The sequence below is a fragment of the Balearica regulorum genome, chromosome 14, assembly GCF_011004875.1.
Source record: "Balearica regulorum gibbericeps isolate bBalReg1 chromosome 14, bBalReg1.pri, whole genome shotgun sequence".
Taxonomy (NCBI): domain Eukaryota; kingdom Metazoa; phylum Chordata; class Aves; order Gruiformes; family Gruidae; genus Balearica; species Balearica regulorum.
Genome location: NC_046197.1, coordinates 21,209,953 through 21,236,405, shown reverse-complemented (window position 1 = coordinate 21,236,405; position 26,453 = coordinate 21,209,953). Strand labels below are relative to the sequence as shown.

The 26,453-nt window shown below is 43.9% G+C and overlaps 1 protein-coding gene and 1 long non-coding RNA gene across 2 annotated transcripts in view; both read left to right on the top strand.

Moving 5' to 3' along the window:
* The window catches only part of LARS1 (leucyl-tRNA synthetase 1), a 33,796-nt gene extending 14,986 nt beyond the window's left edge, over positions 1 to 18,810 (top strand). Inside the window, 15 exon segments of the mRNA XM_075766675.1 lie at positions 15 to 97; positions 736 to 874; positions 2,937 to 3,149; positions 4,582 to 4,639; positions 5,522 to 5,585; positions 6,193 to 6,376; positions 6,608 to 6,698; positions 7,559 to 7,699; positions 8,279 to 8,419; positions 8,514 to 8,624; positions 10,671 to 10,781; positions 12,923 to 13,027; positions 14,533 to 14,628; positions 15,593 to 15,725; positions 18,415 to 18,810. Of these exon segments, the coding sequence (XP_075622790.1) occupies positions 15 to 97; positions 736 to 874; positions 2,937 to 3,149; positions 4,582 to 4,639; positions 5,522 to 5,585; positions 6,193 to 6,376; positions 6,608 to 6,698; positions 7,559 to 7,699; positions 8,279 to 8,419; positions 8,514 to 8,624; positions 10,671 to 10,781; positions 12,923 to 13,027; positions 14,533 to 14,628; positions 15,593 to 15,725; positions 18,415 to 18,620 (1,876 nt within the window). The 3' untranslated portion in view covers positions 18,621 to 18,810.
* A 4,663-nt stretch (positions 18,811 to 23,473) lies between these two features.
* The window catches only part of LOC142603832 (uncharacterized), a 29,882-nt gene continuing 26,902 nt past the window's right edge, over positions 23,474 to 26,453 (top strand). The window contains exons 1-3 of the long non-coding RNA XR_012837711.1: positions 23,474 to 23,878; positions 25,530 to 25,661; positions 26,356 to 26,448. This is a non-coding gene — a long non-coding RNA (uncharacterized LOC142603832). The remainder of the gene's footprint in view (positions 23,879 to 25,529; positions 25,662 to 26,355; positions 26,449 to 26,453) is intronic.

Sequence of the window (26,453 nt, the reverse complement as noted above, 5' to 3'; positions counted from 1 at the left end):
CTTATTTCTTACAGGTTTTGTGAAGAGACTAGGAGAAATTTTGAAGCTACTCTAGGTTGGCTACAAGAGCATGCATGCTCCAGGACATATGGCTTAGGTAGGCAAAACACTCCTTTTCTCACTCAGTGCCTCATGAAGATGGTACTCATCTCTTCATTTGGAAGGCTTAAGTGCTATCTAGAATCCAAAATGGTATAGGCAAGTGTAGAACTGATTTACCCACTTATGTCTTGGCCCAGCGTCCCAGAGAAGGCACACTTTCTTGAAAACGCCTGTGGCCAGGGGTAGTTGTATTTTTGAAGTACTACAGTGATTCTGTGCAGCACCTCTAGCATTTTGTCTGGGCCATTGATTTAAAAGGGACCTCAGAAGAAGGAACTAATACCATTTCTTGGGTTTCTCCTAAATTCTGACTATCCTTCATCTTGTGTAGCCTATGACATGGGACAACTGTTATAATTGCATTATAGTACACAGCAAAGCATCATGAGCTGAAATTTGTTTGGCAGTTGCGTTAAGCTGACTACAAAAATAGCGAGTACTTTCTCTTTATTAAAATTTTCAAGTGCATAAGTTTGCATTTTAAAAAAAAAAAGGCTTTTTTAAAAGCATAAGCATGAGTACTTGCATGTGTGTGTCTGTATATGTGTTCCCCCGAAAAAATCGTAAACTGCTCATGTATGCTTGTCAGTAGGGGTGATGCTGACTGTAATACCCATCTTCCATCCCTTCTAGGTACCCGGCTACCTTGGGATGAGCAGTGGCTGATAGAGTCTCTCTCTGACTCAACTATCTACATGGCCTATTACACGGTGGCTCATCTGTTACAGGGCGTAAACCTGAGGGGCCAAGGAGAATCTCCCCTAGGCATCAGGTAAGGGGAGCGAATCTTAAAGCTTTCCTGTTTAATTTGCTGTGCTTATCTCCTGAATTGTTCTTGACAAAGGCTTGCCAAGCAAGCTGATTCTTTGCTTTTGTGTTTAAAAAGCATCATTGTTAGAGAAAGAATATGGTGGCCAGAGAGAGAGGAGGGGTGTCTTGGAAAGCAGAACTGTATGCAGAGTAAATCGCCTCTTTTAATACTTGACTTGCCTTGAAATGGTCCTTGCCAGGTGTTTTTGGGTGGTTGGTTTCAGTGGCTGCTGAAGTGTCTCTGCTTGTTGAGGCTGCTTTGCAACTATAAACAATTGCGTGCCTCAGTGTACAGTGAGCAAGATTAGCACTTAAGTTTTGTCACTGGTATGAAAAGTTGGTAATTCTTTTAGAAGCTTAGAACCATTTTTTTTAATCCACAACAGGTACGTGGAAACCTTCAAAGTAAGAGGGAGAAGGCATTTGTACCAAAATACCTCCTACGACTGCTCTGTGACCTCTTGGTTGGAGTGGTTGTGAGCTTTTCAGTTGAGATAGTACACTCCCCTAGCATTGGAAAAAACGCTGCCAGTCTTGCCTTGAATCCTACGCCCTAATTCTACATCTTTTATGAACTATTCTCTCAAGTAGTTGACAACATTGGAACTGGAACTTACCTTGTTCAATGCTATACTAACCTGAAAACCAACCTGAAGATTCTGACAAACAGAAATAGTTCTGAAAGACTTGGCAAGGTTTTAATTTTGGCTCAAAACCTCGCTAATTATAGAGAGGCTACCTACATACTAGTTGTGTCTGGAAACAGCCTTTGAAGTGAGCATCCTGAGCACTGAATTATAGCTTTGATGTAATTATATACATTAGAGTGTACTCTTACATGAGTAGATAACATCTTTCTTATAGTGTTAGCAAACACTTTTTACGAAGACTTACTCTCTGGGGTAAAATAAAAGGGGATTTATGGTGCATCATGTCAGTCACCATTTGATTACAGCGATCTTTCACACCAAACAGCAGTTAAATGACAGCGCACAGCAGTAATTTAAAGCATAGCACAATAACTACCAGATCTAAACCAGCAAACTGGTGCATGTAAGGCTTTATTCTAGACTGGTGGTATCAGCAGTCATTTGAACTAGTTGTTTAATATGTCCTGGAGGTACTTTGGATCCAGAATGCTTTTCCTGTCTGCATAATACAGGCCAAAGCACCTTAGTAGTTGTTAAAAATAGTAAACTTTGATTTGAAATAATTTAATTTGAAATATGTGCAGGTAGTATGCGGTGGACTCCCGAGCTCCTTAGAATTTCACTGAAGAAAAATGTCTGTGGAAACAAGGATTTTTTTAATTTTTTTTTTCTAACGCAGGGCAGTGGCTGCAGAACTGCAGTCTAAGTTGCATCTCATCAGTATTTTCATTCAAAATTGTGGACTCTACCTCTAATAATTGGTGAAATGTGCCTTATAGTAAATGTTAATTTTGAATGGATTAATTCCATTTAAAGTGGGGAAAAAAACCACTAATTTTTCCACGTAGGAGGTGACCTTGAATTGTACAGCAATTCTCTTGTCCTCCTGATCTTTTCCTTTCATGGAAGCCAGAAGCAATGGCTATGTGACCCAGCGCAAGGGAGGGCAGGGAAATTTGTGAACTGGGAATAGGTTTTCAGCACTTAGTTACGGTCACAAATGATGCTCGGCGGTGGGGAGAAGTGCATTTGGAAAAGAAATAGTTAGGTTTCTGGGACATTCAAGATCATGCTTTAATTATTAGTTACTCTTTCTCTACAGGAGTCTTCATGCTTTATTAGGAAATATCAAAGAGCATTTTAAGAAGGGCATGGCTTGAGCAGGGCTTTTGGGTTCTGATTTTGTTCCTAGTATTGGACTGGCTCGTCTGACCTTAGACAAAGTACCTGTACTCTTCGTCCATGTTTGCTCTGCTTACCAAATGGAGTATGGTGTGAGAATGAATTGACAGGTTTAAGCTGTCTTATTCAAAATGCTGTGGAGTGTAAAAGGGACTTTTACTGCCATCTCAATGTGGGACTGATTCTGTGCAGGGCACATCAAATGAGCAAAGAAGTTTGGGATTACATCTTCTTCAAGGCAGCTCCGTTTCCTAAAACAGAGATTCCAAAAGAGAAGTTGGACAAGCTAAAAGAGGAGTTTGAATTTTGGTATCCTGTGGATCTCAGAGTTTCTGGGAAAGATCTTGTTCCAAATCATCTATCATACTACCTCTATAATCACGTGGCTATGTGGTCAGATCAAAGGTAAGCATGGAGATAATGCAGAACAGACAGGCATGCTGGAGAGAGAGCTGGACCGTTTGTATTCTGGGACATTGGTTAATGGCTTTTGGACTGTACAACACTCAGAATTAGGTTGAAAATATATTCTTTCATATTGCAGCTTCGTTACAGTTGTCTATGGTAGAAGTTATTGAAATTGAAGGCTTTTTACCACTACTTTCTCTGTTTTTTCTAGAATCCTTTAAAGATTTTAAAATGCAAGATTCTTACAAATTGTAAAACATTATTTAAAGCAAAACTGAAATCTAACTGCATAATATGACTTCTGGTCAACTTGCTGAAACCTTGTCTGTTCTAAACACTGGAATTCTAGCATGTAGCAGAATTGACTTGGAAGTTTCAATCAGCTCTAGAGCAAACCTAAGGGTTTGCATGTCCCCACTAAGCAGTACCTTGGCTGGGTGCTTCTCTAGAGGATATACATAAAAACATGCTGAAACAGCATTGGTGTATCTTTAGAGTTTTTTTCCTCCTTTGGGAGTGGAGAGAATACTAAGGAACAGCATCTAGAGCTAAATTCAAATGCAGATGATGTTGGAATTGTGGCGTTTCATGCTATTCTCATGCTATTCATGCTATTCATTTGTTTTAGCTATCTCTGGACGCATGAAATGCTCAGGTAGCACACTAAAAAGCAAACGTGTAAAAGCGGAGAACAAATTGCAACTTTAGCTTTCATTGGCCTGTCTTATAAAAGTCAAATGTATTCTGTAAATATCTCCTCTTGTGGATTTTCCAGTGTTGAATTGTATTCCTGCAATGGGATTTTCAGGGACTTCGTTATCATTAAGTTTTCTTAATTACTTCTCAAGGATCATTAAAACAGTGTGTATATATATTCCCATGGACTATGCAGTACAGGTTGTGAATCAGTGCTGATCGTGTGGCGCTTTTAGGAAGATGCAGCTCTGTGCATTAAGATGCTCTGTTTGCGTTCCCTTGAACCTCTGTTTGAATTCTATAAAACTGTGTATAGAAGAAGCTCTTTTCTTGTGAGTAGTGAAGATGATTGTGAGGAATTAGTTATCCGCTCCCTCGTAGAGATGCGTGGGACCTAGCTCTATCAAGTGCTGCTGGGCAATGCCACTCTCTGGCCTTTAAATTAAACGTAGCCGAATAGAGGGAGGTGGGGTAAGCAAAGTGTAATTGTAAGTGCAGTGCTCCCTGCTTTGCGTTTCAGCAGTGATAATCCTTAGCCCTTATATTGTAGTTCTTTCCATCTTCAAAGGCAGTCTTTTTTTTTTTTTTTCTTTTAAAGACAACCCTTAAGTATTTTTTTGAAGATTCCACCGAAGGTGTTTATCCCAAACTGGAACATAAAATGTTTGTTCTTTTTTTGAAAAGAGAAAATGTATTTACTTTAACAAACGCTTTGTATCTTGTCTTCAAACAGAGAAAAATGGCCTGTAGCTGTGAGAGCAAATGGACATCTCCTCCTCAATTCTGAAAAGGTATAGTGAGGTTTCATGAGATGCTTTTGTGGTTGTCAAAATAGGCATCTGCCAGCCAGACTGGGAAAAATCCTTCTCAGAACTTAAGAGAAGGAAATAGTGAAAATTCTAGTTTCTTCACTGGTGCCCTCCAGTTTTTCATTCATCAGCAGTAAAGACCTGCCTTTCCTCCAGTTCTGTCTAGCACTTTTCTTAAGTTACCTCTTGTATAACTTCACCAGTTTAGTAAAGATTTCAGTGCATTTCTGTTAAGTTTTAAGCTAATGTAGAATGATTTTTTATTTTTTTTTTACTAAATTTTAGCCCTGTTAAGCATGGAGTAGGTGCAGTGAGAAGAAGTTTTGTGCCAATAACTTGCTAATGTATGCAAGTTCTGAAATTGAATTTAAAAGTGCCTGAACCTAGGAATTAGGCCTTGGAGACTGTCCAATATGATGCAAAAACTCCACCAGCATCTGTCTTGAAAAATCAATGCAAGATGAGCTGAAAATGCCCATTTTGAAGTAGTTTTTAAGTTTAATTTAGGTAATTCTTGGAATTAAATTTTGGTAGCAGTTGTCCTGCGTGATGAAGTCTGAGGTGGAACCCAAATGGTGCAGAAGGCAGCTACCGCTTCCCCGCAGCTGCGGTGTGCGTGCACCTTAGTGGTAACAACTTGTGCGAGTCTTGAGACAGGTCCCACATTCAGGAGTTAGATGAGTGCCTGCAAAGTTTAGTCGGCTTGTACTGTGACACCTAGTTCAGATTTACCAAATTGCTTTTGCTGTGGTTCATGACAAAATATTTTCTTGATGGTTTGCACAAACCCTTACTGTGTCTGTTCTGCTTATCCAACAACAAAGTGGATGTGTGAGAAAACAAAGACTCTTTTATTTCTTTCAGATGTCTAAATCTACAGGCAACTTTCTTACCCTAACTCAAGCTGTTGACAAGTTTTCTGCAGATGGTAAGTATGTTCTGACCTGCATCTGGTTTTCAGTTATGCCAAAATGACTGAAATTAGTGTTCTGCTCTCAAAGGAGCAGTCGGTTTATTGGAGTAATGAATTGCCATAAATCTACTGCTTACCACCTGTTCTTGTTTGAAAAGCTGAACTCTATTTAGAAAATTGGGATGCATGTTAGCGCAACATCTGTTCCAGCCAAGAACTGCTCCTGGCATTGAGACCTCCTAGAGGGTGCCAGTTTCATTCTTCCACAGTCACTTAAGAGATGAAAGCACAAGACACGTACTGTTGGTGCACGCTTTGTACGCGTGCATGCCCATGTTCCTTCTTGCAGGCTCTAGGCTTTTGGACAGTGACTGCACTAGTCTCTTGATTCTTGGTGTCTGTCTGGTTTCCTTCGTAAGGAGGGCAGTGTACCTCTCCTGGGTCAAGTCCATCCTTTGAGACATCTGTCTCTAGTTCGCCAGTTTGTAAATTCACTCTGCATTTTATGAACTCATAATGAAAAGGTAGTTGTAATTCATTTTGAGTCCCATGCCTCCTGCATCTCTATCTACTAGCTAATTAATTGCATGCCAGCCACATTAGCTGATCTGGTTTCTTTCAGGCATGCGTTTAGCCTTGGCTGATGCTGGAGACACTGTTGAAGATGCCAACTTTGTGGAAGCCATGGCGGATGCTGGTATTCTTCGTCTCTACACGTGGGTGGAGTGGGTAAAGGAGATGATTGCAAACAGAGACAGTCTAAGAAGTGGTCCTGCGAACACCTTCAATGACAGAGTCTTTGCCAGGTACTGTACAAAGTTTGGTCTTTTTTTTTTAAATTTCTTTTTTTCCTTGCAAGGAGCATCTTCACTATTATTTTTTTTCCCTACAAATTAATGAATTCCATAAAACACATTACAGAATAGGTTAGCTGATTGTGCTGCACTGGTGACATCAACAGTGTTGTTTTACACAGTGTTGCCATTATGTGGGGTAGACTATGCAATATTGATGTTTTCACTTCCTTCCCTCCCTAGTGAAATGAGTGCAGGCATAATGAAGACAGACCAAAATTATGAGAAGATGATGTTCAAGGAAGCTCTGAAAACTGGCTTCTTTGAGTTTCAGGTAGGAGGTCTCTTTTTAGGTGTAAGAAACTAGCACTTGGTATTTGTCACTTTGTGGATTTCTTTTGATCCCGATGTCTCTGATCCTTAATTATAGAGCTGAATTGGAAGCAGAATTGTGCCAAGAAACAAGAGTACTTTAATGGAATAAATCTGAAATTATAAAAGTCTGCTTGTATCATTTTTGCAAAAGTCCGGAGGAAGACAACCGTGATGCTGCAAATAATCCTGATATCTAATATGAGGAAAAAGCTGCTTAAAAAAGGCACTATTGAAAAGAGTGTTTCATTCCTTTAGCTCCTTTGTAATAAGGAGCTCTTCGTAAGAAATCCAGATAATACATCAACAAAGTTGTTGGGAAGCAGAGTGCTTTTTGATACGCTCCATAAACCATGTCTCCGGAGTGTCTGCTGAACCATGCCACTTTACCTAACGAATTACAGAGACTCCTTTATGTGGCTTCTTTATGATATTCAGGAATATGATTAAGTAGGCTGAATTATATGTATAATGATAGATCATATTCATTGCCTTTTTCTTAGTACTTGTTAGTATTTTTATGCAGGCTATTTGGGATGATAGTACCTGATACACAGTTGTGGATATTTTTGTCTTTTATGCCTGTGCCAATAAACAGTTTTTAAGTACCACCATATTAACGCAAATATCAAACATCCAACTTGACAGATTTACACTCAAGTGCTTCAGGAAACTACAGTTCTTGTAATAATCCGGTATTGAGTTCTAAGCCGCTTCCATTCTAAAGGCATATTAGAGCAAAGAATTGTGCATGTTTGCTTCTAAGTGTCCCTCCATGGCAGTTGGAGTGTGCTAATGATGCCTGCGTTGGCTGTGTTTCAGGCAGCAAAAGATAAATATCGTGAGCTGGCGATAGAAGGAATGCACAGAGAGTTGGTGTTTCAGTTTATTGAAGTTCAGACGCTGCTGTTGGCTCCTATCTGCCCCCACTTATGTGAGCACATCTGGTCACTGCTGGGAAAGGTACTGATGTTTTGTCAGTTGATTCAGATCTAAGCTTTTAGTGATTTTTTTTTTTTTTTGTAAGACTTGTATCAGGCTTATAGGTGTCTTCCATATGCAAGTAGAAGAAACATATGTCTTATAATATGAAGAGCAATAGTAGTTTATTGTCCACAGGATAGCGAACATACCGAGTTAGCCTGTTACTGTGATGATATACACAACTTTAATACAAGTCACTTTGGTTGTCTACTCACAAAGAGGTGATCTAAAATTAACCCAAATAATGCAATATTCCTACACATATGTGTGAAACTTAGGTTGTTTTGTTGTTTGTTTTTTTTTTTTTAATTGCCTTGTGCTTGCAGGTGAAGTTATGTATCTATATGGCAGCTGTAATTGTATGTATAGTCTTTAACACGCTTGGAAGTAAATGCTTGTTGGCTGTATACTTCTTTATGACCTAGTTACAGCTGGATGCTCATTGAGGTTCAAACTGTCTTAAACTCCAGTTTCCAGTCAAGCTGTAGTGAGCTGAAAACCCGCCAGATATTAGCATGTTTTCATCTCGGTGCATGTCACTTCTTCCTTTCTTCACAGCCTGATTCCATCATGAGAGCCTCATGGCCAATAGCGGGTCCTGTGGATGAGGTATTAATTCGTTCCTCTCAGTACCTCATGGAAGCAGCTCATGACCTCCGACTCCGCCTCAAGAGCTACATGGCACCTGTGAAAGGAAAGGTGAAGTGTACTAGGTCATCTTTTTCAGTGTGCATACTTGATAATTCTGTATTGCCTCAGGAGTCCTTCCTAATTTTTTTTTTTGTTTCCTTAGAAAAATACTAAAGAACCTTCTCAGAAGCCTTCTCACTGTACCATCTATGTGGCAAAGAACTACCCGCCTTGGCAGCACACCGCCTTATCTGTTCTGCGCAAGCACTATCAGGTGGTCATCCTTTCATGTTTCCTTGGGCTGCTTACCTGCTCTTTTGTGAGCTCTTTTTCTATCTGTAAAAAGCTTATAAGCTGTAATCTGTTATCGATTTATTTAAATATAAAGCAAGATAGTTTTAATTTTCTCTATGCTTTTACAGCTGTTCGATAAATTTTGGTGCTTAATGAAAATGTCCCAAGGAATGTCATCGATTTCAAAGTATAATTTCATTGTTTTTTGACAGTTGTAGAACCATAGAGTGGTTTGGGTTGGAAAGGACCTTAAAGCCCACCCAGTGCCACCCCTGCCACGGGCAGGGACACCCTCCACTAGTCCAGGTTGCCCAAAGCCCCATCCAGCCTGGCCTTGAACACTGCCAGGGAGCCAGGGGCAGCCACAACTTCTCTGGGCACCCTGTGCCAGGGCCTCAGCACCCTCACAGGGAAGGATTTCTGCCTCAGATCTCATCTCCATCTCCCCTCCTGCAGCTTCAGGCCATTCCCCTTGTCCTATCCCGCCCTGCCCTTGGCACCAGCCCCTCTCCAGCTTTCCTGTAGCCCCTTCAGGGACTGGAAGGGGCTCTAAGGTCTCCCCGGAGCCTTCTCTTCTCCAGGCTGAACAACCCCAACTCTCTCAGCCTGTCTCCATGGCAGAGGTGTTCCAGCTCTCTGATCATCTCCGTGGCCTCCTCTGGACTTGCTCCAACAGCTCCATGTCCTTCTGGTCCTGGGGACCCCCGAGCTGGACGCAGCACTGCAGGGGGGGTCTCACCAGAGTAGAGCAGAGGGGCAGAATCCCCTCCCTTGACCTGCTGGTCACGCTGCTGGACACGGTTGGCTTTCTGGGCTGTGAGTGCACACTGCTGGCTCATGGTGAGCTTCTTATCCCCCAACACCCCCAAGTCCTTCTCCTCAGGGCTGCTCCAAATCCATTCTCCACTGAGCCTGTAGTTGTGGTTGGGATTGCCCTGACCCATGTGCAGGACCTTGCCCTTGGCCTTGTTGAACTTCATGTTGTTCGCACGGTCCCACCTCTCCAGCCTGTGCAGGTCCCTCTGGACAGCATCCCTTCCCTCCAGCGTGTTGACCCACCACACAGCTCGGTGTCGTCAGCAACTTGCTGAGTGTGCATTTGTTCCACTGTCCGTGTTGCTGACAAAGATGTTAATCTGAGTAAAAAGCGGCCCATGTTCTGTTATTTTTTTCATTTGTAAGTAGATAGCTTTTAAAATATTCTTCCCAAGTGTATTTCTGAGGAAACATTGTTGACTGACAGATATATGCTGCCTTACTATGCAAGTGGGCTCAGAAGCATTGTTTTGGTCCCTGAATAGGTGTATGCTATTCAGTGATGTTACAAGAAATATGTTGAAATAGAATACATCAGTCATAAGTAGAAGAAATAAGCTTTTCTGAAAGCAGAAGAGTCTGTGCTTCTGACACAGGGAAACTGCTGAGAGTGGCTTTCGGCATCCTGATGAACCATCCTTCTCAGCTTGAACTAGTTGGTGTTGTAGCTGAGAGATTATAGAGTTGTGACTCGTCCAGCTTGGGGTGTTGACATAAACCAATATTACTCACGTCAAGTTTGGGTTTGGGGTGTTACACTTCAGGCATTCTATAAGCTTTTTTCTGCATCAGTGCTAAAATCTGCTGTTTGGTCTGATGCACTAAATAGGATTGTTGCAAATATCTACGTTTTGGATGTAAACCCCATACAGCTCAGGAAACGTGCTTAAAAATGTGCCGGTTATAATGCTTAAATGTGGATTTAAAATGTATTCTGTTAGAAAATTTAAGTATATTAATATATAGTCAGCAGAAGGAATAAAGAAAACACACAATAATACTGAGTTGCCTGAATGGTAGTATTTATCTGGGGTTTTTTTTGGTCAAAGTTTTAAAATTTTACTTTTAAAATGTTTGAGGGATGAGAAAATTATTGTATGTGGAATCAGTGATGATGACAAACCTTGCTGGTATTTATGGGAAAGCATGAAGGGTGTATGATATCAAAGGGCAAGGTTTTTTTTAATAATGGATGTTCATCAATGTTTAGGTCAGTGGAGGTCAACTGCCAGATAATAAAGTAATTGCCAGTGAGCTTAACACCTTGCCGGAGCTGAAGAAGTATATGAAGAAGGTTATGCCTTTTGTGGCCATGGTTAAGGTGAGTGTCAGAGGGACAGTTCTTGCATAGAAAAAGCTTGTGTGAATGGAACGTGTCAGACAAAGGCAACGATAACCTGTAACTGTGCATGGTATTGTTGTTTCCTTCGTTCCTGGTTCTCCTACTAACTTCTGACTTCAGTCTCCATCTGCTGCTTGCTTATTTGGCGTCTTCATGGTTTTGTTCACAAACTTATTTGACGTATCTGGAAGAAAGATAAAATAAAAACGTCTCTATGTGAGTTAGCCCAGGTGAACAAAATGGTCTAGTTGAGGCTTGGTAGTTGGTGTATTCTGCAGGTCATGCAATCTGTGCTTCAGATACACATGGATTCCTCTACACTTGAAATGCACCATATTTGACTCTTCCAGTTTTTCATGCTGAAATGAGAATAAAGGGTTGGTCTGGATACACAAAAATGCTTAACATTTGAAAGTTAAGAACAAGGCTAGAGATAATTGCCCTACATTTAAGAGAGGAGAAAAGGGAGACTGTTCTGAGCCCTGAATGGAAATATTAATTTTATGTGTCATTCTTATGTTTTTATCACTAATATTCTGATATTTCATTATGATTTTCCCAGAGTCATGCAAGCTGATGAATATATTGGCTTGCGGTTTTTTTTTTTAAAGAAACTTTTTTGTGCTTGCTGTTGCAGCTAAAAATTCAATACAACAACTTGGAAGGTTCAAGAAGCAAAGAATAAGCAAAATTTTAAATAAAACTAATAAAGGGGGGGCCCAGGTGATTTAAAACCTTTTTGACTTCTACTCATGATCTGTAGAAGTGGAGAGGGATTAATGATGGAAAAAATCTTAATGATTGTAACAATACTACTTTTTCTCCTTAAGCTTTAGCTGATTTTTAAAATGCATGTTATTTCTTCTATTTGTAAGCTTTGTCATATTTTATGAATGGAGGTGCTCTTTTGCCCTCTTTCTAGGGTTATTCTAATTATTCCTATTCCTGGTAGCTCTGAAGCCTTCAGAGGAGCAGCTGTGAAGCTTCCTGTATAAGGCTGTGAGGAGATGTAGTGATGTGTTGGATTGACTGATCCAGCTGGAAAAGGTCAGACAGGATGTTAGGTCTGAAACATCCCTGTTTTCTGACATCCTTACCCTGGCAGTGGTGATCCTGGTGTGCACAGGGAATGGGTTGGCATGCTGAGTCTTACCCAATAATTGAGCCTGTCACTTCTAAAGAGCAGAAAGCGATTTCTCATAACTACGTAGAAAGGTCTGAGCTCAGACTCCCTAGATCAGTATGTTTTTCTCTCTAACCAATTATTCAGCAATTCCAGTGTACAAGGAGCATTTCTACTTGTGCTTTCTATTCATCAAAGGAGAGCTTAAATGTAGAATAAACTTTGTGATTTACAAAGGGAAGCAATTCAGTGTTAATGTAGGGAATCTTTCACATTAAACTGATGAGGAAACCAGGAAACCACAGCCATGCTGAGCCTGTCAAAGCAGAGCTTCAAAGGAGACAGCTGGCTCAGCATATGAAAGCAAGAAAGGGATAGATTAAATTCCAAAGAGGAGGTTCTGTTTTAGTACCAAAAAAAAAAAAACCCCACATGGTTTTTGTATTGCCTTTCATACTTTGTCCCTTGTGATGGTTGCTGTTGGCTTTCTGGACTAATTAAGTTACTTTTATGTTAACATATAAAGTAGTTGTTATTTCCCTGCAGAGAACTTGTTTTACGAGTGCTGAACATGTCCAGTTGTTGTATGCTTGTCCTTTATTTTAAACTAGGTCATAAGACTGAATTTCCTGCTGTGAAATACCACTGAAATGCTGACTTATTTTGTGAATTCTCAACCTGCACATTAAGTAGGGATTATAAATAACTGTGAATGTCAAACACCTTTTCAATTCTATATTAAAAATGTATTCTAATTGCTCTTACTCCTCCCATCAGTGTCACTAACTCCCTGTAGAAGAAACCCTGTTACAAGAAAATTACTGCTCCTATGTTAGCATGTTGTGCCAGCAGAGAGCTCTCGTATTTAAAAGCCTATTCTTTTCATGACTAATGTACATAGTTTGCCATTTTGAAGCATCATTTTACTTGCAGTGTTCGGAGGGTTTTAATCTCTTTTTTTTTTTTTTTTTTTTTTTTTTTTTTTCTTCTCTAACAGGAAAATCTGGAGAAGAATGGTTCACGTGTTCTTGATCTGGAACTGGAATTTGATGAACGTGCAGTGCTCATGGAGAATATTGTCTATTTGACAAATTCCCTGGAGGTTGGTAGATACTTGGCATATCCATTACTTGGTTTTTCTTGGGATAGCTGGAGGACCAGCCTTTCCTAAGGCTCCAAGCCTGTTTACATTAACTTCTGGGCGTATGTTGCTCGAGTAGTGGTTTGTTAGCAACTCTCTGTATTTTGATCGTGCTGTTTAAATTTGTCAAATATAGTGTATAAACCTGTGAAATACAGGCATGAGACAGCGGTAGGTGTGTAGTAAACAAACACGTTCCCACAAACCAGGTGGGTTTTGCTGCAGTACTGGTTGTGTCTGTGATAGTAAAGTCCAGGGACTTTTCTGAAGAGACGTTTTTCTCCGAGCCAACCAGTATTTTACATTTTTTCAGGTGAAAAAATGAGGAGATGTTTCAAGGTATTGCTAGAAAGAATGATCAGAGTCCTTAGCCTTGTGCCCTTGGACTCTTACAATGGCCCATTAAGTGTAGCAGATTACCCTGCCTGCTTCAAGGAGCAGGGCAGGACTTTTAAAGTATGGTATGTGGAAAAGAGATGCCAGTCTAGCAGCAGTTGTGCTGCTTAATATGATAACCAGAATGTAGTTCAATAGGCAATATGTTAATGAGGGGACAGCTCAGGCAGTTCTGTGGGGAAGACAAAGATATAAAAAAACCCCAACACACAAACCAGCCAACCAACAGCTCCCCCAACAAAAACCCCAAACACACAACAAACCCAAACTGAAACCCCCACCTCTTTCAAGAATTAGAAAATACATATATATTGCAAAACTTGATTTTGTAACCTGTACAATATAAAATAAATGTGCTTTTATTGGACTTGTCCCATATCAGAGCAAAGTCAAGAGCAAGCAACAACTTGTATTTTAAAATACATCTGTACATCTGCAAAGCCCACTGAACTGGAGGAGGGAGCAGTTAAACAGTGGGTCTGTCAAACAGTGAGGGTCTCGTGCGGGAGAATCTAGAGAGACTTGAGAACTGGCCTATGACATCTCCTGAAGTTTTAACAGGAACTGTCAAGTTCTGTACCTGGGCACGCTCACCCCGTATTTCTGTATGAGTTGGCACTGGTTGTGGGGGGCTTGTTGAGCCTGGCTGAGAGGAGGATCTTGGGGAGACCTGCTTCTGCTTGGAGCCCTAAAGATGACAAAGCCCAGCTCTTGCTTGGCAGTGGGCTGACAGACCAGGGACAGCAACCGGAGCTCCTGCTGGACCGCTGGGACGGGATGTGAGGAGGGGGCAGCAGGACCAGCTACCTGAGAGGCTGGGGCTCTCCATCCTCAGGGGCGGACTCGGTCCAGCACGGGCACTAGTCCTGCTTTGAGCAGGGAGCAGGTGACCTGCGGAGGTCCCTTCCAGGCAATGTTTTGTGATTTTGGTGTGCTATTGTGTGTTATGTGAGTGCACGTTTACTTTCTACTTTGCTATGAGAACAGCTGTTTGGTGGGCTTGGTAACTCCTGCTGTTCACACCAAAACGATTGAACTCCTGCTTATTCCATCCTCCCCCTTTTGTACAGCTGGATCACATCGAAGTAAAGTTTGCTTCTGAAGCAGAAGATAAAATAAAAGAAGACTGCTGTCCTGGAAAACCATTTTCCATATTTAGAACTGAGGTAAAATCAGAAATTCAGATATTGGAAGACTGAAAACATAATTTAAAAAAAAATCCAAAGAAAAGTAAATACAACATTTAAAAACTTTAATCAGACCTGAACATTGGATTTATTTTGCCTTTGACCCAACACCCCTCCAAAACAAGATACATTTCCTGAAGCAATTATAACCTTTTTCCTTCCTCTGTATAGAGCTCTGACTGTGGTTGTACCTTAGCTTGACACTCTTCCAGTCAGCAGAATTTAACAATTTGACATAAGACTGTTAAAAAACAAGTGACCTGAGCATTCACATACTCTTAGATTTGTTTCTTTCCGCCATATGCCTCAACTACTGCTCTTTAGATAAGGTAGGCTGTATTCTAGTTAAAACATAGGCCAAAAATAGAGAATTGAGAAGGTCTTGTGCAAGTATGGTGGAATCTCACTTTGCCACTGTTTAGACATTATGGTATTGCTTATTATATTAAGTAGTATAAATTTCCATGTGAAACTTTGTGTGACTTGGTTGCTGAATCCTAAAGTGTTTTTTAATACTTCGTGTCTTTATCTGTTGGTTTATAATGAGCTAATAAATTCCATAAATTTGCATAAAACAAAACCTTTCAAAAGTATCCCTAGAGGGTGTGTCATGGAGTCTTGGAAGAATTAGTGAGTAATGTGTAAGATTAGTGAAACTCTACAACAGTGATACCATGTATGAATACTTCTAGTTCTAGCACTTTTCAACAGTAAAAATTTCATTGATTTCCCTAAATATGTTCTAAAAACTCGTGCATACTCTAGCTTGTGTTTTATAGAGCTGGGGGAGTGCTTGCGTTCTGCCAGTGGCAGTCAGAGTTTCTAAATGAAGTTTATCCATCCAGAATATTTGTTGATTTGCTTGTTTTAATTTCACATTTCCTCAGAGGCTTGGATCTCAAATACAGATTCTCCTTTAACGTTTGTGTTGACTTTCTTACAGCCCAGTGTGTCTGTATTTTTGGTGAACCCTCAACCATCAAATGGCCACTTCTCTACAAAGATTGAAATCAGGCAAGGAGACAATAGCGAGACGGTGATCAGGCGCTTAATGAAGATGGACAAAGGAATCAAAGGTAAAATACTAGCACAGACTACAGCTATCGCATGCTGATTAGATTAACGTTTCCAGTAGAGGAGTGGAAACGGAAAGCTGCGGAATTTTGTGCTACTGTCTTAGGCGCTTAGAAAGGAGCGAGAAGTTTTGTGAGTTTGAGTGGACAAGAGAGATAATCCGCAAATCGGCAGGCTTTTCTGTGTGTTTTCCTCGTTAGTCTTTTGTTCTGCCAGTGGTACACTGAGACCTAGTTTCAGCCAGAGATTAATATGGATGATATTTTCCCTTCTGCTTTGAATTTCTAAGAAAAAGAGATAGTCCCGTAACTAGTAACAGGCAGCTTCTGCCACTTTGTTTTGGAGCCCAGAGTTGGGGAAAAAAAAAAAAAAATTACCAAATTGATTTTCCTATTTAGCCTTAAGGTGAATTAATTTCTAGAAAAAGACTGAAGCTGACAATTTTTTTTCTAGTTTAGATCTCTGTGCTTTTTTTACCTGTAATAATACTCAACCTGTGGATATAAGTCATGGCAGAAATTCTTTTCATAGTGTGTCCTAGATGTGTCTGCATTGGTAAGAAGTTACTCATCAATAACAGTCGCTACGTTGGCTCCTTATAATTTCTGTCCCAGTTCATAGTGAAAAACTATCTGTTCAATTAAAATGGGAATTACAGAAGAATTGCTCTATAGCCCATCCATTACCATTGTTTACGCCAAACTGGAACTAGCAACCTCTGCGGGACATAGTTTAATACTCCTTTTGAATCCTCTGAGCTGCTTCTTCCCTCTCTGCTCCTGTATGCTGTACGTCAGCTCTTAAACCTTGACCTCTCAGTGGTAAGACACACAATAAGTATTGGAGGAATTTCTGTGAGAGCACTCCGTCCATGGGCAATAGTGGTCTCTAGTCCAAAAGCATGGAGACAAAAGCATTTCATCAGCTGTGAACTGGCCTTTGCGTGTAAGCTGTTGTAACTCTGCCTGTTCCATCCCCGGTGTTTGCTGGCTGCCAGAAGTGGGGCCCCGAGCGAGAGCGGCCCGGGAGCCAGCCCTTGCCATGGTCTGAACGCCATCGCCGCTCGCTTACCGGGAGTTGGTGCCTCGGCGGTGGTATGGCGATGGCTCGATACAGCTCCCCAGGCAGAGCCTGGGTGCCGCTTTTCCTACGGCATGGTTACGTGGAGCATGTCGAGTGCTGTGAAGTGGCTGGTGTACTGCGGTTTAGGAACCCAAATTCAGGTTCAGAGGGAAAACATCCATCTCTATGGAGGTTCCTTTTTTTAGCAAAAATCCCGATTGCTGCCAATAATTACTTTGCCTCCTCTTCCTGCTTTGCCTTCTAAATAGTTTTCTGTCTAGTAACTGCAGCGCTTCTCTGCTGCCACATGAGTTCTTGAGGTGATGTGCACGGACAAGACAGAAGAGGAGGGATGCTGTTTTTCATCTTTGTTGCTGACTCATCATGTGGCACTGAGAAAATCCTATCCTCTTTCTTGTTTTTTGCCTTGTTGCAGTTGGAATAAAAGCTGCCTCTTAGGAGTGCTGCTATGGTTAGTTTAAATGTTTGTGATATGTTGACAGGCTAAAGGGGGTCTTTGTAAGTAGCTGTATTTCAGGTGGGTGCTTTTCCTCAGTCTTGCTTGGAAATAAGCAATTTTTTTCTAGGCTACTTGCTGATAATTTTAGTATTCCTCGCTTCTCCACCTGCTTGGAAAGATATTTTAGGAAAACACAGAATAGCGTGATGCAATTCTGTCTTACATGAAATTTTAACAAGCATTAAGTTTCTGGCCAGTATAATGAAAGAAAATAGTTTTATTAAAGGAATAGCAGCTGTGTTTTTTGTCGAGGAATGCAGGAATTAAGAATCAAACAAATCTGAAGCACTGTGAACTGAATATAAAGGAAAACTGGACCTCATCCCAAAGCTTGTGACAGCAGAGTAATTTTTTCTTTCTGTATCTTTGAACAGCTTGTGCTTGTGTTAATGTTTGTCTGTAGAACAAAGACAGCTACATACTGAAGATGGTGCACACAGAGAGGAATATATGATAAAGTAGGTAGCAAAATACAGGCGAGGGAAATGCACTTCTACGTAGTAGATGTGTGTGCCTATCTACTGGCCTTCTGCTAGGTGGATGTTTTGAAATGATTGAAAACATGATTAAACAGCGACTCTCTCTCACTCTGTCTTTTCCAGAAGGTGTCACTGTCCTGTTGTACTTGGCTAGAAGGTTGTACTTGGAGGAAGGCTTGGCTCAAAGATCCCAGGCTTCTGAGGGATTTTTCTTGGTCTGCTTAGCAGTCCTTTATTAGTGTGCATTTTAGTAGGGAACTGTATTTAAAACAACTCTCACCTTCCCCTTTCTCCCAGGCTCTGAAATTAATTCCTCAGAAAATGATGTCATAACTCTTCAGTTACACCTAGCTGTCCCAAAGCCAGATAAGGCAAATCTAGTGCTTAGTGTGGTACCTGGAGCTGGTATTTCTGTGTGGCTTATCCCCATTTCTGCTGGTAACTTGCTGTGTAACCACCAAGTGACAGCTTTGTAGCAGCTGCGAATCTTAACGTGAACGTTATTCCCCAGAGAATGTATTTCCTTGGAGCAGCTACAGAAGTGCAGAGTATTAAGTGTGGCTTTGATTCAGTTGATAGGCAGCTCGTGTGCAGATCCCAAAGCCTGACGAGCCAGTCTCTTTACTGCAGATCTCTCCAAAGTGAAGCTGATGAGGTTTGATGATCCTGTCCTTGGGCCCCGCCGTGTTCCAGTCCTTGGCAAAGAAGCAGCAGAGAAAACACCGATTCTGGAGCAAGCCATCTTCCACATCGACCTGGACGAGAAACACGTTTGCATTACTGAGAATGGCCTGACAAAGGACATTGGTGACACAATTGTTTATCTAGTTCATTAAACTGGCGCATACCTGGCTTGACCCCTGGCAGTGAGAAAGTTCATAGAGTGATTTTGAAAGCATCTGTAATGAACAAAGATGAGAATTTGTTCTATTAAAAAAAAAAAAGCCCACCCAAACCAACCTAATTTTGCATGCAAGTTCACCCCTACTCTTTTGAATACGGATATAATAAAATTATTTTCCTCTGGCCCTTTGGCTTTTCTTGAAAAGAAACAGTTATCCTGAATGTTAACATGGCAAATCTTCCTCTTTGGCTGGGGCCAGTGTTTTCAGAAGCAAACTGGAGTACCATACTCGGAATTCCACTCCCTCCTAAATAGCCTAGGATCTGGGTAGAGAACTTGGTGGTAAATCTCCTGTAATAGAGGGGAAAAAGTTGTTTGCACGCTTCTGTAGTTTAGTTCTCAATGACCCAGGTGACAACACCATTAGGGCACTTTTGCACAGACTAGCAGTTCAGAAGTATTTCGATACTGATAACTCCTACTCCGAAGTAGGAGTTAACTGTAAAAGTTTTCGTGCCTCTTGGCTCTTAGCCCAGGAGCGCCTGTAGCAAACACTGTTAAAGACTGACTTCTCCTTTCTTACTCTTTCATAAAACTATTCATACATCGATTTTAAGTGGAAAGGTTAAGTGCTCTTTTCACAGATTTTAAATTGATGTTTTTTGGTAACTTCAGGCCTCTTGCAGACTGCTTTTTGCCTTTTTTGAGTCATGAATTGACAGGTACAGCTTCAGGACTTCTGTCTGCAAATTCATGAAGGTGGCTGGTGACAAACAGCATGCTTTGTTCTGCGCCATCGCTCTTGGGCACTTTCCCAATTCTTGATGCTCCATGTGGCTTAACATCTGAACTTCCTCTGATAACGCATTACGGCACGGGAGGGAAGAGCAGCACGAGAGCCCACAGCTGCCGTACCCAGAGCACCAAACGCTGCTGGCTGGATGTGCCGTTTTCTGCCCCTCCCTTTATTATCCCCTTGAAAAGGCAGGTTTGGTTTGTGTCCATACTGACGCAATATGAGCTTTGCTTTGCTATTGCTTCTCCCCAGTCCCGCTAAGCAAATACTCCTGCGGTTCTCTGAAAAGGTTTGCTTGTCAAGAGAAACAAGGCGATTCCATGGTCGGAGGCAGTCCCTGGGCGCTGGGATCGGCAGGTGGAAGGGCCGGGGAAGTGCTCCTGCTGCCGCAGGGCCTGGCCAGCCCCAGCCCTGATGGGTTGTTTCTGTCGCTGGAATGCCTGCGGTGGGCAGAGGTGTCTGCTGGTTCAGGTCAGCTTGTCCTGTGGTGCCCAGGACGGGTGGGCAGCCGGCGGAGCCTTGGTGGCAGTGCAGCCACGGGGAGGGGAGAGCCATGGCCGCGCTGGTCACGTCCCTTTGCTGCTGCACCTGGGACCTGGCTCTGCTCAGGGTTTACTTCTGCGTAGTCTGAGTGAATTCCCTTCCAAACTGGAAAAATAAGCCCCAGTGCACGCATCCAGAGCCACTTCTCATAGGGGGCTGCTTTCGTTGGGGGTTTGGAGCTCGTTTGCACAGTGTGACGGTGAGGTGCCTGTGCTAGTGCTGCTTGAGAACTCCCTTCTATCCAGCGCACGGCTGTTTCACACCCAGATGCCATCTCTGGATTTTGCGCTCTGTTAGCACAAAATCTCCGGATTTCATGCTCTGGTAACACGTTCTTCTATCTCTGGTAGGAGAACAAGGTAATTCAACGTTGCCATTGCGGTGCCTCCTGAGCGTCAGTTGTCGCAGGAGCCTGACCTGCACTCTGTGCTCGCTGGAGGAGGAACTGCAGTTCAGATCTCCTCCGTGTGGGGAGACTTTTGGACCCAGCTCTGGGGGTAAGTGTGTGAGCGCTGTGACAGCATGACACACTGCCTGGGTCAGCACCAGGAGAGGGGTTTAAAAACGTCTGACAAGATGCCAAGAGGCGATGTGCTCACACAAACAAGTCTTGGATATCGCTCGTTTGCCCGGCTCCCTTTGAGCAAATTTGGCTCGAAGGCTGCGAGCAGAAGTCTCTTACCAAAGATGAGAAAAAGAATTTGGGGTTTCCAAGCAGGCTGAAGTGGGTGTGAGATTTGTTCTGTTGTCTCCAGACAAGGAGGCTGAGGCGTTGGATACGTGATGGCAGAGGCAATGTGTTGTGGAACTGGAACCCTGGTACTGCCCCTCGTCAGTGGGTGCTCTGCCCGCATCTGCGTTTTGATCACCAGTGCTCTACGAAGAGGAGCCGAGGGCTGGGCAAAGTGAGCTGATCAGAAAGGTTTCCTTAGGTGCTTGTACGAAAGCAGCCGTGTTAGTTCCAAGAAGCGGGGATTACGGCAATGAGAATCTAATATATTGACAAAGCAGCAGCAGCCAGATAATCTGAGCAGATAAAAATTAGTTCAGCATTTTAGAACACTAAATATTGCTTCCTTACTTTCCTAGACCATGGGTTTCTTCCCTTCAGCAGCTGTCCAGAGAGCAAAGACTCTCCCACGGATGTTTGGGAGCACTGCTCTGTAGGTGGGGGTCTGCACGTGCCGTCTCTGTTTTCTGCCGTGCTGGGCAAGTTAAACAGCGGTGGTGTTTCTTCGTCTCAGTAGTCATGTCACTCAGCCAAACTGATTGTTAGTGAGCAAAATAGAGCTAAAAAGCTGGATTTCCCCCCCCCCCGCCCCATGATGGTTTGTTGGCTTCCAGGAGATGTCACTGCTACGCTGGTTCAGGTGCATTTTTTCCCCAACAAAAGCCAGTTAAAGGATAAAGAGCCCTTCTTGGGATTTGCTTTCCCACATTATTAACAAAATTCTGGCCATACTTACTAGTCTTCCTGTTATGATTTTGGTTAGAGAAGTCTGGAAAGGGAACCTGTTTTCTTTTTTACCTGAGCCAGTTTTTACAGTATATAAACGCCCAGCCACGAAGAACAGGGTTGATGCTGTTACTGCCTGGCTCTGCCGGTGCTCTGAGGGCTGGAAGATGTTTCCTTGGCTTTCAGCCCTTCGGTTTTCCTCTGTTCAGAAGAACGCACGGACACTTTTCTCCGACGTGTTGCCAGGCATAAGCAATGTTTCTTAAGAAGGAAGTTAAAACACTTGGCAAAGTTGAGAGGAACAGCAGGTGCCCCCAGCTGCGTGGCCTGATCCACGCCGGGCTGGACGGAGCCTGGTGCCGCGCAGCGATGTCGGCAGTGGGCACACCAGCTCGGGACGGAGAGCAGGCTTTCCCTCCCTGCAGATCTTTTCCAGAGCGAGAAGAGCACATCTCCATCGTGGTGCTCGGCTGCCCGTCTCGGCACGTCCAAGAGCAGCGTCAGGTTTGGATCCAGTTGTCTCCCACACGCGTCCAGCCGGGAGTCGTCCCCGTCGCGGAGGCGGCAGTGAGGGGTGACCAAGGCACCCTGAGACCCGTTTCTTCCCCGCGCCTGTTCTGCGGGTACTTGATGAGTTTGTCTTGTTTTAAAAACAAAGCGCACAACCCCTGGTGAGTTAAATCTCCCCGGGCAGCAGCGCAGCGCTGGGCCTACGTTTTACCCACCAGCGGGGTTTGGGTTTGGCGTGTTCTGGCAAGGAAATCTTGCAGTGAGGAGTGTGCTCTGGGCTGCCTTGCAGGCCTGCTAAAGCTGCGCTTAACTTCTCGTCCGCTGGATTTGGCTCTGTTCTTCAAACCTGGTTCAACTGAACGCTTTCGCTCGAGAGCCTCCCGCTCCCTGGGCGGTGGGAAGGGTATGATGTCAGGGCGGGGGGGTGTGGTGATGTCACCTGTTCTGTGCGTGGGGCTGCTCCCATTTCCCCGCCTGGCTGGAAGTCATCGCTCGGCTGACGGATGTCTGAGGTCCATCACTGTTTGTTCTTTCCGGGGTCATGCCTGGGGACAGGATTTCGGGATTTCTTTTCTTTCTGGTCTTGAGTAAGGAGTAAAGTTGGGAGCCCCGTCCTTGAATAACATTATAAATAATCTGGTATACATAAAAAAATAAATCTATATAGAAACTGTGTAGCTGATGGGAAATGAATGCTCACTGTTGCATATTGCACTGTAAAATATCTCTGTGGTGAGGCTTGGATAGGGCTCCTCTTACTCAGGAATTCAGTTCAAAGCAGTTTATTAATCCCTCCAGGCTTTGCTGGCAGAAGAGAGAATTATTGACTCTGTGGCACCAGCAAAGTATCCAGAATCTATATTTTGTTTAAAGCAGAAACAGTTATTCTTCAACACTGCCTTATTGTGTCAGAAGGATTGGGTGACCTTTGGTGAATTATTTTCCGCTGAAGCGGGGAGCAGCAGCAATCATCGTGCACAAGCTGGAGATGCACATGGGCTGCTGAGCCGGGGAGAGCTGCTGGTGAGGTTGGTCCAGAATCGTCTTTTTAGTACCCGTACGTACCTTCGAGGATCCCCATTCGTATCGCTCGGTTCTTGGACCGCCTCTGTGGCGGTGGTAGTCCCTGGCACTGTTGCAGAGCTGGGCTGCTGGCTCCATCCGGTCAACGTGACAGGAAAAGAGAGGACGACGTCCTGAGCCTCCCGTCCCCTGCGGCCCCCGCTGCCCCCCATCCTTAACACGGGCTGCGCTGCCTCCTGGGGCTCAGAGACACCACCAGCACCCGACCAAAACCTTCCACCCTGGAAAAACCAGTATCGGCCCTCGAAGCCTCCTCCAGTGAAATCCTAACCGGTGCTTTACGTTACCAGAAGGGCTGGAGAGCCGGAGATCTGACCACACGCGGCTTTTGCTGTACGAGAGGTAGGTCGTGGTGATACTGCTGCGGGATGCTGAGGTCCTTATGGGCATGGTACCTTGCTCTGGAAGCACTTGTACCTTCACGTGGACATGTAGGGCGGTGGAGATTGGTGTGGAGCTCAGCGGCAAGGAGACACAGGAGCAAGTGAATCCTTGGAAGGGAGCTGGTATGAACCAAAGCAAAATGGCAGCACTAATCCCATGAATCTTTCCTCCTCCAGAAGGTCACTCCAAATACGTTGTGTGCACGTGATTAAGAACAGACAGGATCTTTCAATTTTGTGTGTCCTTGTTCCTTTCTCCAATGCACAGCAGAGCGCCAGGGGAGCCTGCGAGGAGCCAGCCACCGTGGCCGTCACTGGCCATCGCTGCTGCCACAGGGACTAGGCCACCGGCCTCTTCGACATCTGCTGCAACAAGGCAACTTGTAGGAGTTTGCGTGGCTGCTTCTTACTCCCTGAATGCCTCTCTGCTTCCCACAGCAAAGACACATGAGATAACAGCGACCTCGAACCCATTCCCGGTGCGTGTCCCCCCCCCGTGGTGCCCAGTCACCAGCCGCTGCGTGGCGTGACCCAGGGGTGCCGGGCAGTGGCCACCACGGCCCTCCTGCAAGCCACCAGCGGTGGCCCCGTGCGCATCGGGGGCCTGTGGGCAGGGGCTCTGGCAGCGGAGGGCAGGGGCTCTGGCAGCGGAGGGCAGCTGCCTGCGGTGCGGGTGCCCTGGCCGGGTACCTGAGCTCCGCTAAAAGCTGCAGGGAGGTAAATCTGCGTTTTATCTGTGGCATAAAGGGGATGCAGTTGTTGCTCCTCTGATCTTTAAGTAGTGGCTGTTAGAGTAATTTCTGATCCATTAAGCAGAAATATGTGTCTAATAGGAAGAATTTTTATTTCTTTTGATGTTTTATTTCTTTTGTAGCGGATTGGGTTTTTGAGTCCTTTTTTCTCTTTATTTGGGTGGGGGTCACATTACTTCCCTCCAGGTTTCTTTTATGTCTTCTGTAATGTGCGAGGAGGAGAAAATCATCACCACTGATTTGCATTAAGGACGTGAGTTAGATTCAAAGGTACGGAGCACTTCAGCAGTGCTGTCTGAAAATAGTTCTTTGGGTTTTGTTCTGATACCACTCTAAAAGCAGGGCTGCTTGTTTGATGGAGGGGGGTTTAGAGTGCTCCTTGGACAGGTACGAGGGAGCCGGGCTTTGCAGATGTCTGCCAGACCTGAAACAACCGAGCGAGCGAAGCAGCCGGGGCTGGGGGTCTGCAGGGAGCCCGGCAGCACTGGGACCTGCTCTGGGCAGCAGATCCTGCCTCCCACCTTCCCTGCTCCAGGATCTCCGTAGAGAAGGCAAAAGCAGGGTTTTGATTGTTTTTTTTCCAGTTGATGCTTTTTTGGTTTCCATTTTTGGCTGGCTCAGTTGGGTCATGAGACTGTGCTACAAGTGCTAATTACTTAAACCCGGGGCTCAGCTCTGACTGCCCAGCTGCTGCCCTTGCAACCCGAAGTATCCTTCCTGTACAACCCGACGTACGTACCCTGCTTCGGGGGTTTTGATTCTCTCCCTGTGCCAGCTGCTCTCTCAGGTACAACTCAGGCGGGCTCCTCCTCGAGCGGTCATGATTCTTTCTATCCATCCAGTCCTTCTCCCTCACCACCCACTGTGCAAAATGCCTTGGTTTGAAAAAGAAGAGGCACGAGTATTTCACAGCAGTCTCTCTCTCTGCTGCTTCTCGTCCCCTTTGGCAAGTTAAACCTGGATCTAATGCCCAGTGACCCCAGTAAGTTAAACCTGGATCTAATGCCCAGTACCCTGCTCCTCCTGCCAGACCGTTGTGTCACAGCAGTTTCCTGATCCAGCAGTGGCTTTGAGAGCGTGAACCTAAATTGCCGTCTTCAGCTGGGACTTGTGATCTGGAACTTAGAGCAGATTAATTTGCTGCTCTTGGGAAAGCAGCAGTGACCCTCTCGTCCTGCAGCTGGAGTTTACAGCTCAGGGGTATCGGCAAGGGGGAGACTGGAAGCGGGACGAGGTCCCGTCCCTGCGCTCCGACTGGCCCTGCCTCTGGGGACTCGCTTGTGCTCCCCTCTTGGCCAGAGAGTTCAAAGCACTTTAAAAAGGAGAAGAAAACAAAAAGTCAAGCAGTGCTAAATGTTGTCGTTCTGTTTGCTTGTAGGTTCCTGCTGAGGGCAAAGAGCGTCAGAACTAGAACGCAGGAGCTCGAGCGCAGAACGGCTGGAGCGGGGCTCAAGGGGAACCTGGCTGGTGAGCCGGAGAGCAAAGCTGCCGTTCCCACCCTCGGCACCAGGTACCCTCCTCCTCCGCGGCGCTTGCTCCCGGCTGGCCAAACAGCAGCCTGACGTAAGAAAGTGAAAATAAACGTTCCTGGTTTTTTCATGCAAAAAGTTTTAATGGTAACACAGTAGCTCCCACGGGATGGAATGCCGCACGCGTCGGGGCTGAAAGCTTTGCCGAAACCTGTGTTTCCCACCTGGTGCCCCCCCAGCCCCAGCCAGCTAATTTGGCAGCGCCCGCACGCCGCAACGCCGCTCTGCCGCTTACACGTCCAGTGCCTAAGGTGTCGTAATCCATTCGGCTCCAATTAATTTAATTAATCTACAGGCTACAGATCTAAACATTAGTGCTATAAACTTAGATGAATAAACTTCTGAAAACTTAAAATGTTCTTAAACCATTGCTTTTCACTTCCAGAAATAGAAAATAAATATCTTGAAGATTAATACAAACCAGAAAACTAATATCTTTATTGACTTCTCCCTTTTCCCTAATAGTATGTTAAATTGAAAAAACCTTTTTAAAAAATGAACTTCACATCATGGAAAAAATATTGAGCATCACTGAATTTGTACAAGTGTGTCTGAACAATAAACTAAATGCATGTATTTTATTTATTCCTCCTACCCATCACCCATCAATTATATATCCTACTGTTTCTAAGCATATACATGTAAAAATAGTACTTTCTGTTTTCTCATTTATAGTAACACGGCCGTAACATTTCATTATAATGTTTCCTGGGCTCAGTGCAGAAAGAAGACAACAAAATTCCCTGGTCTGTTATGCAGGGGATCAAGGTAAA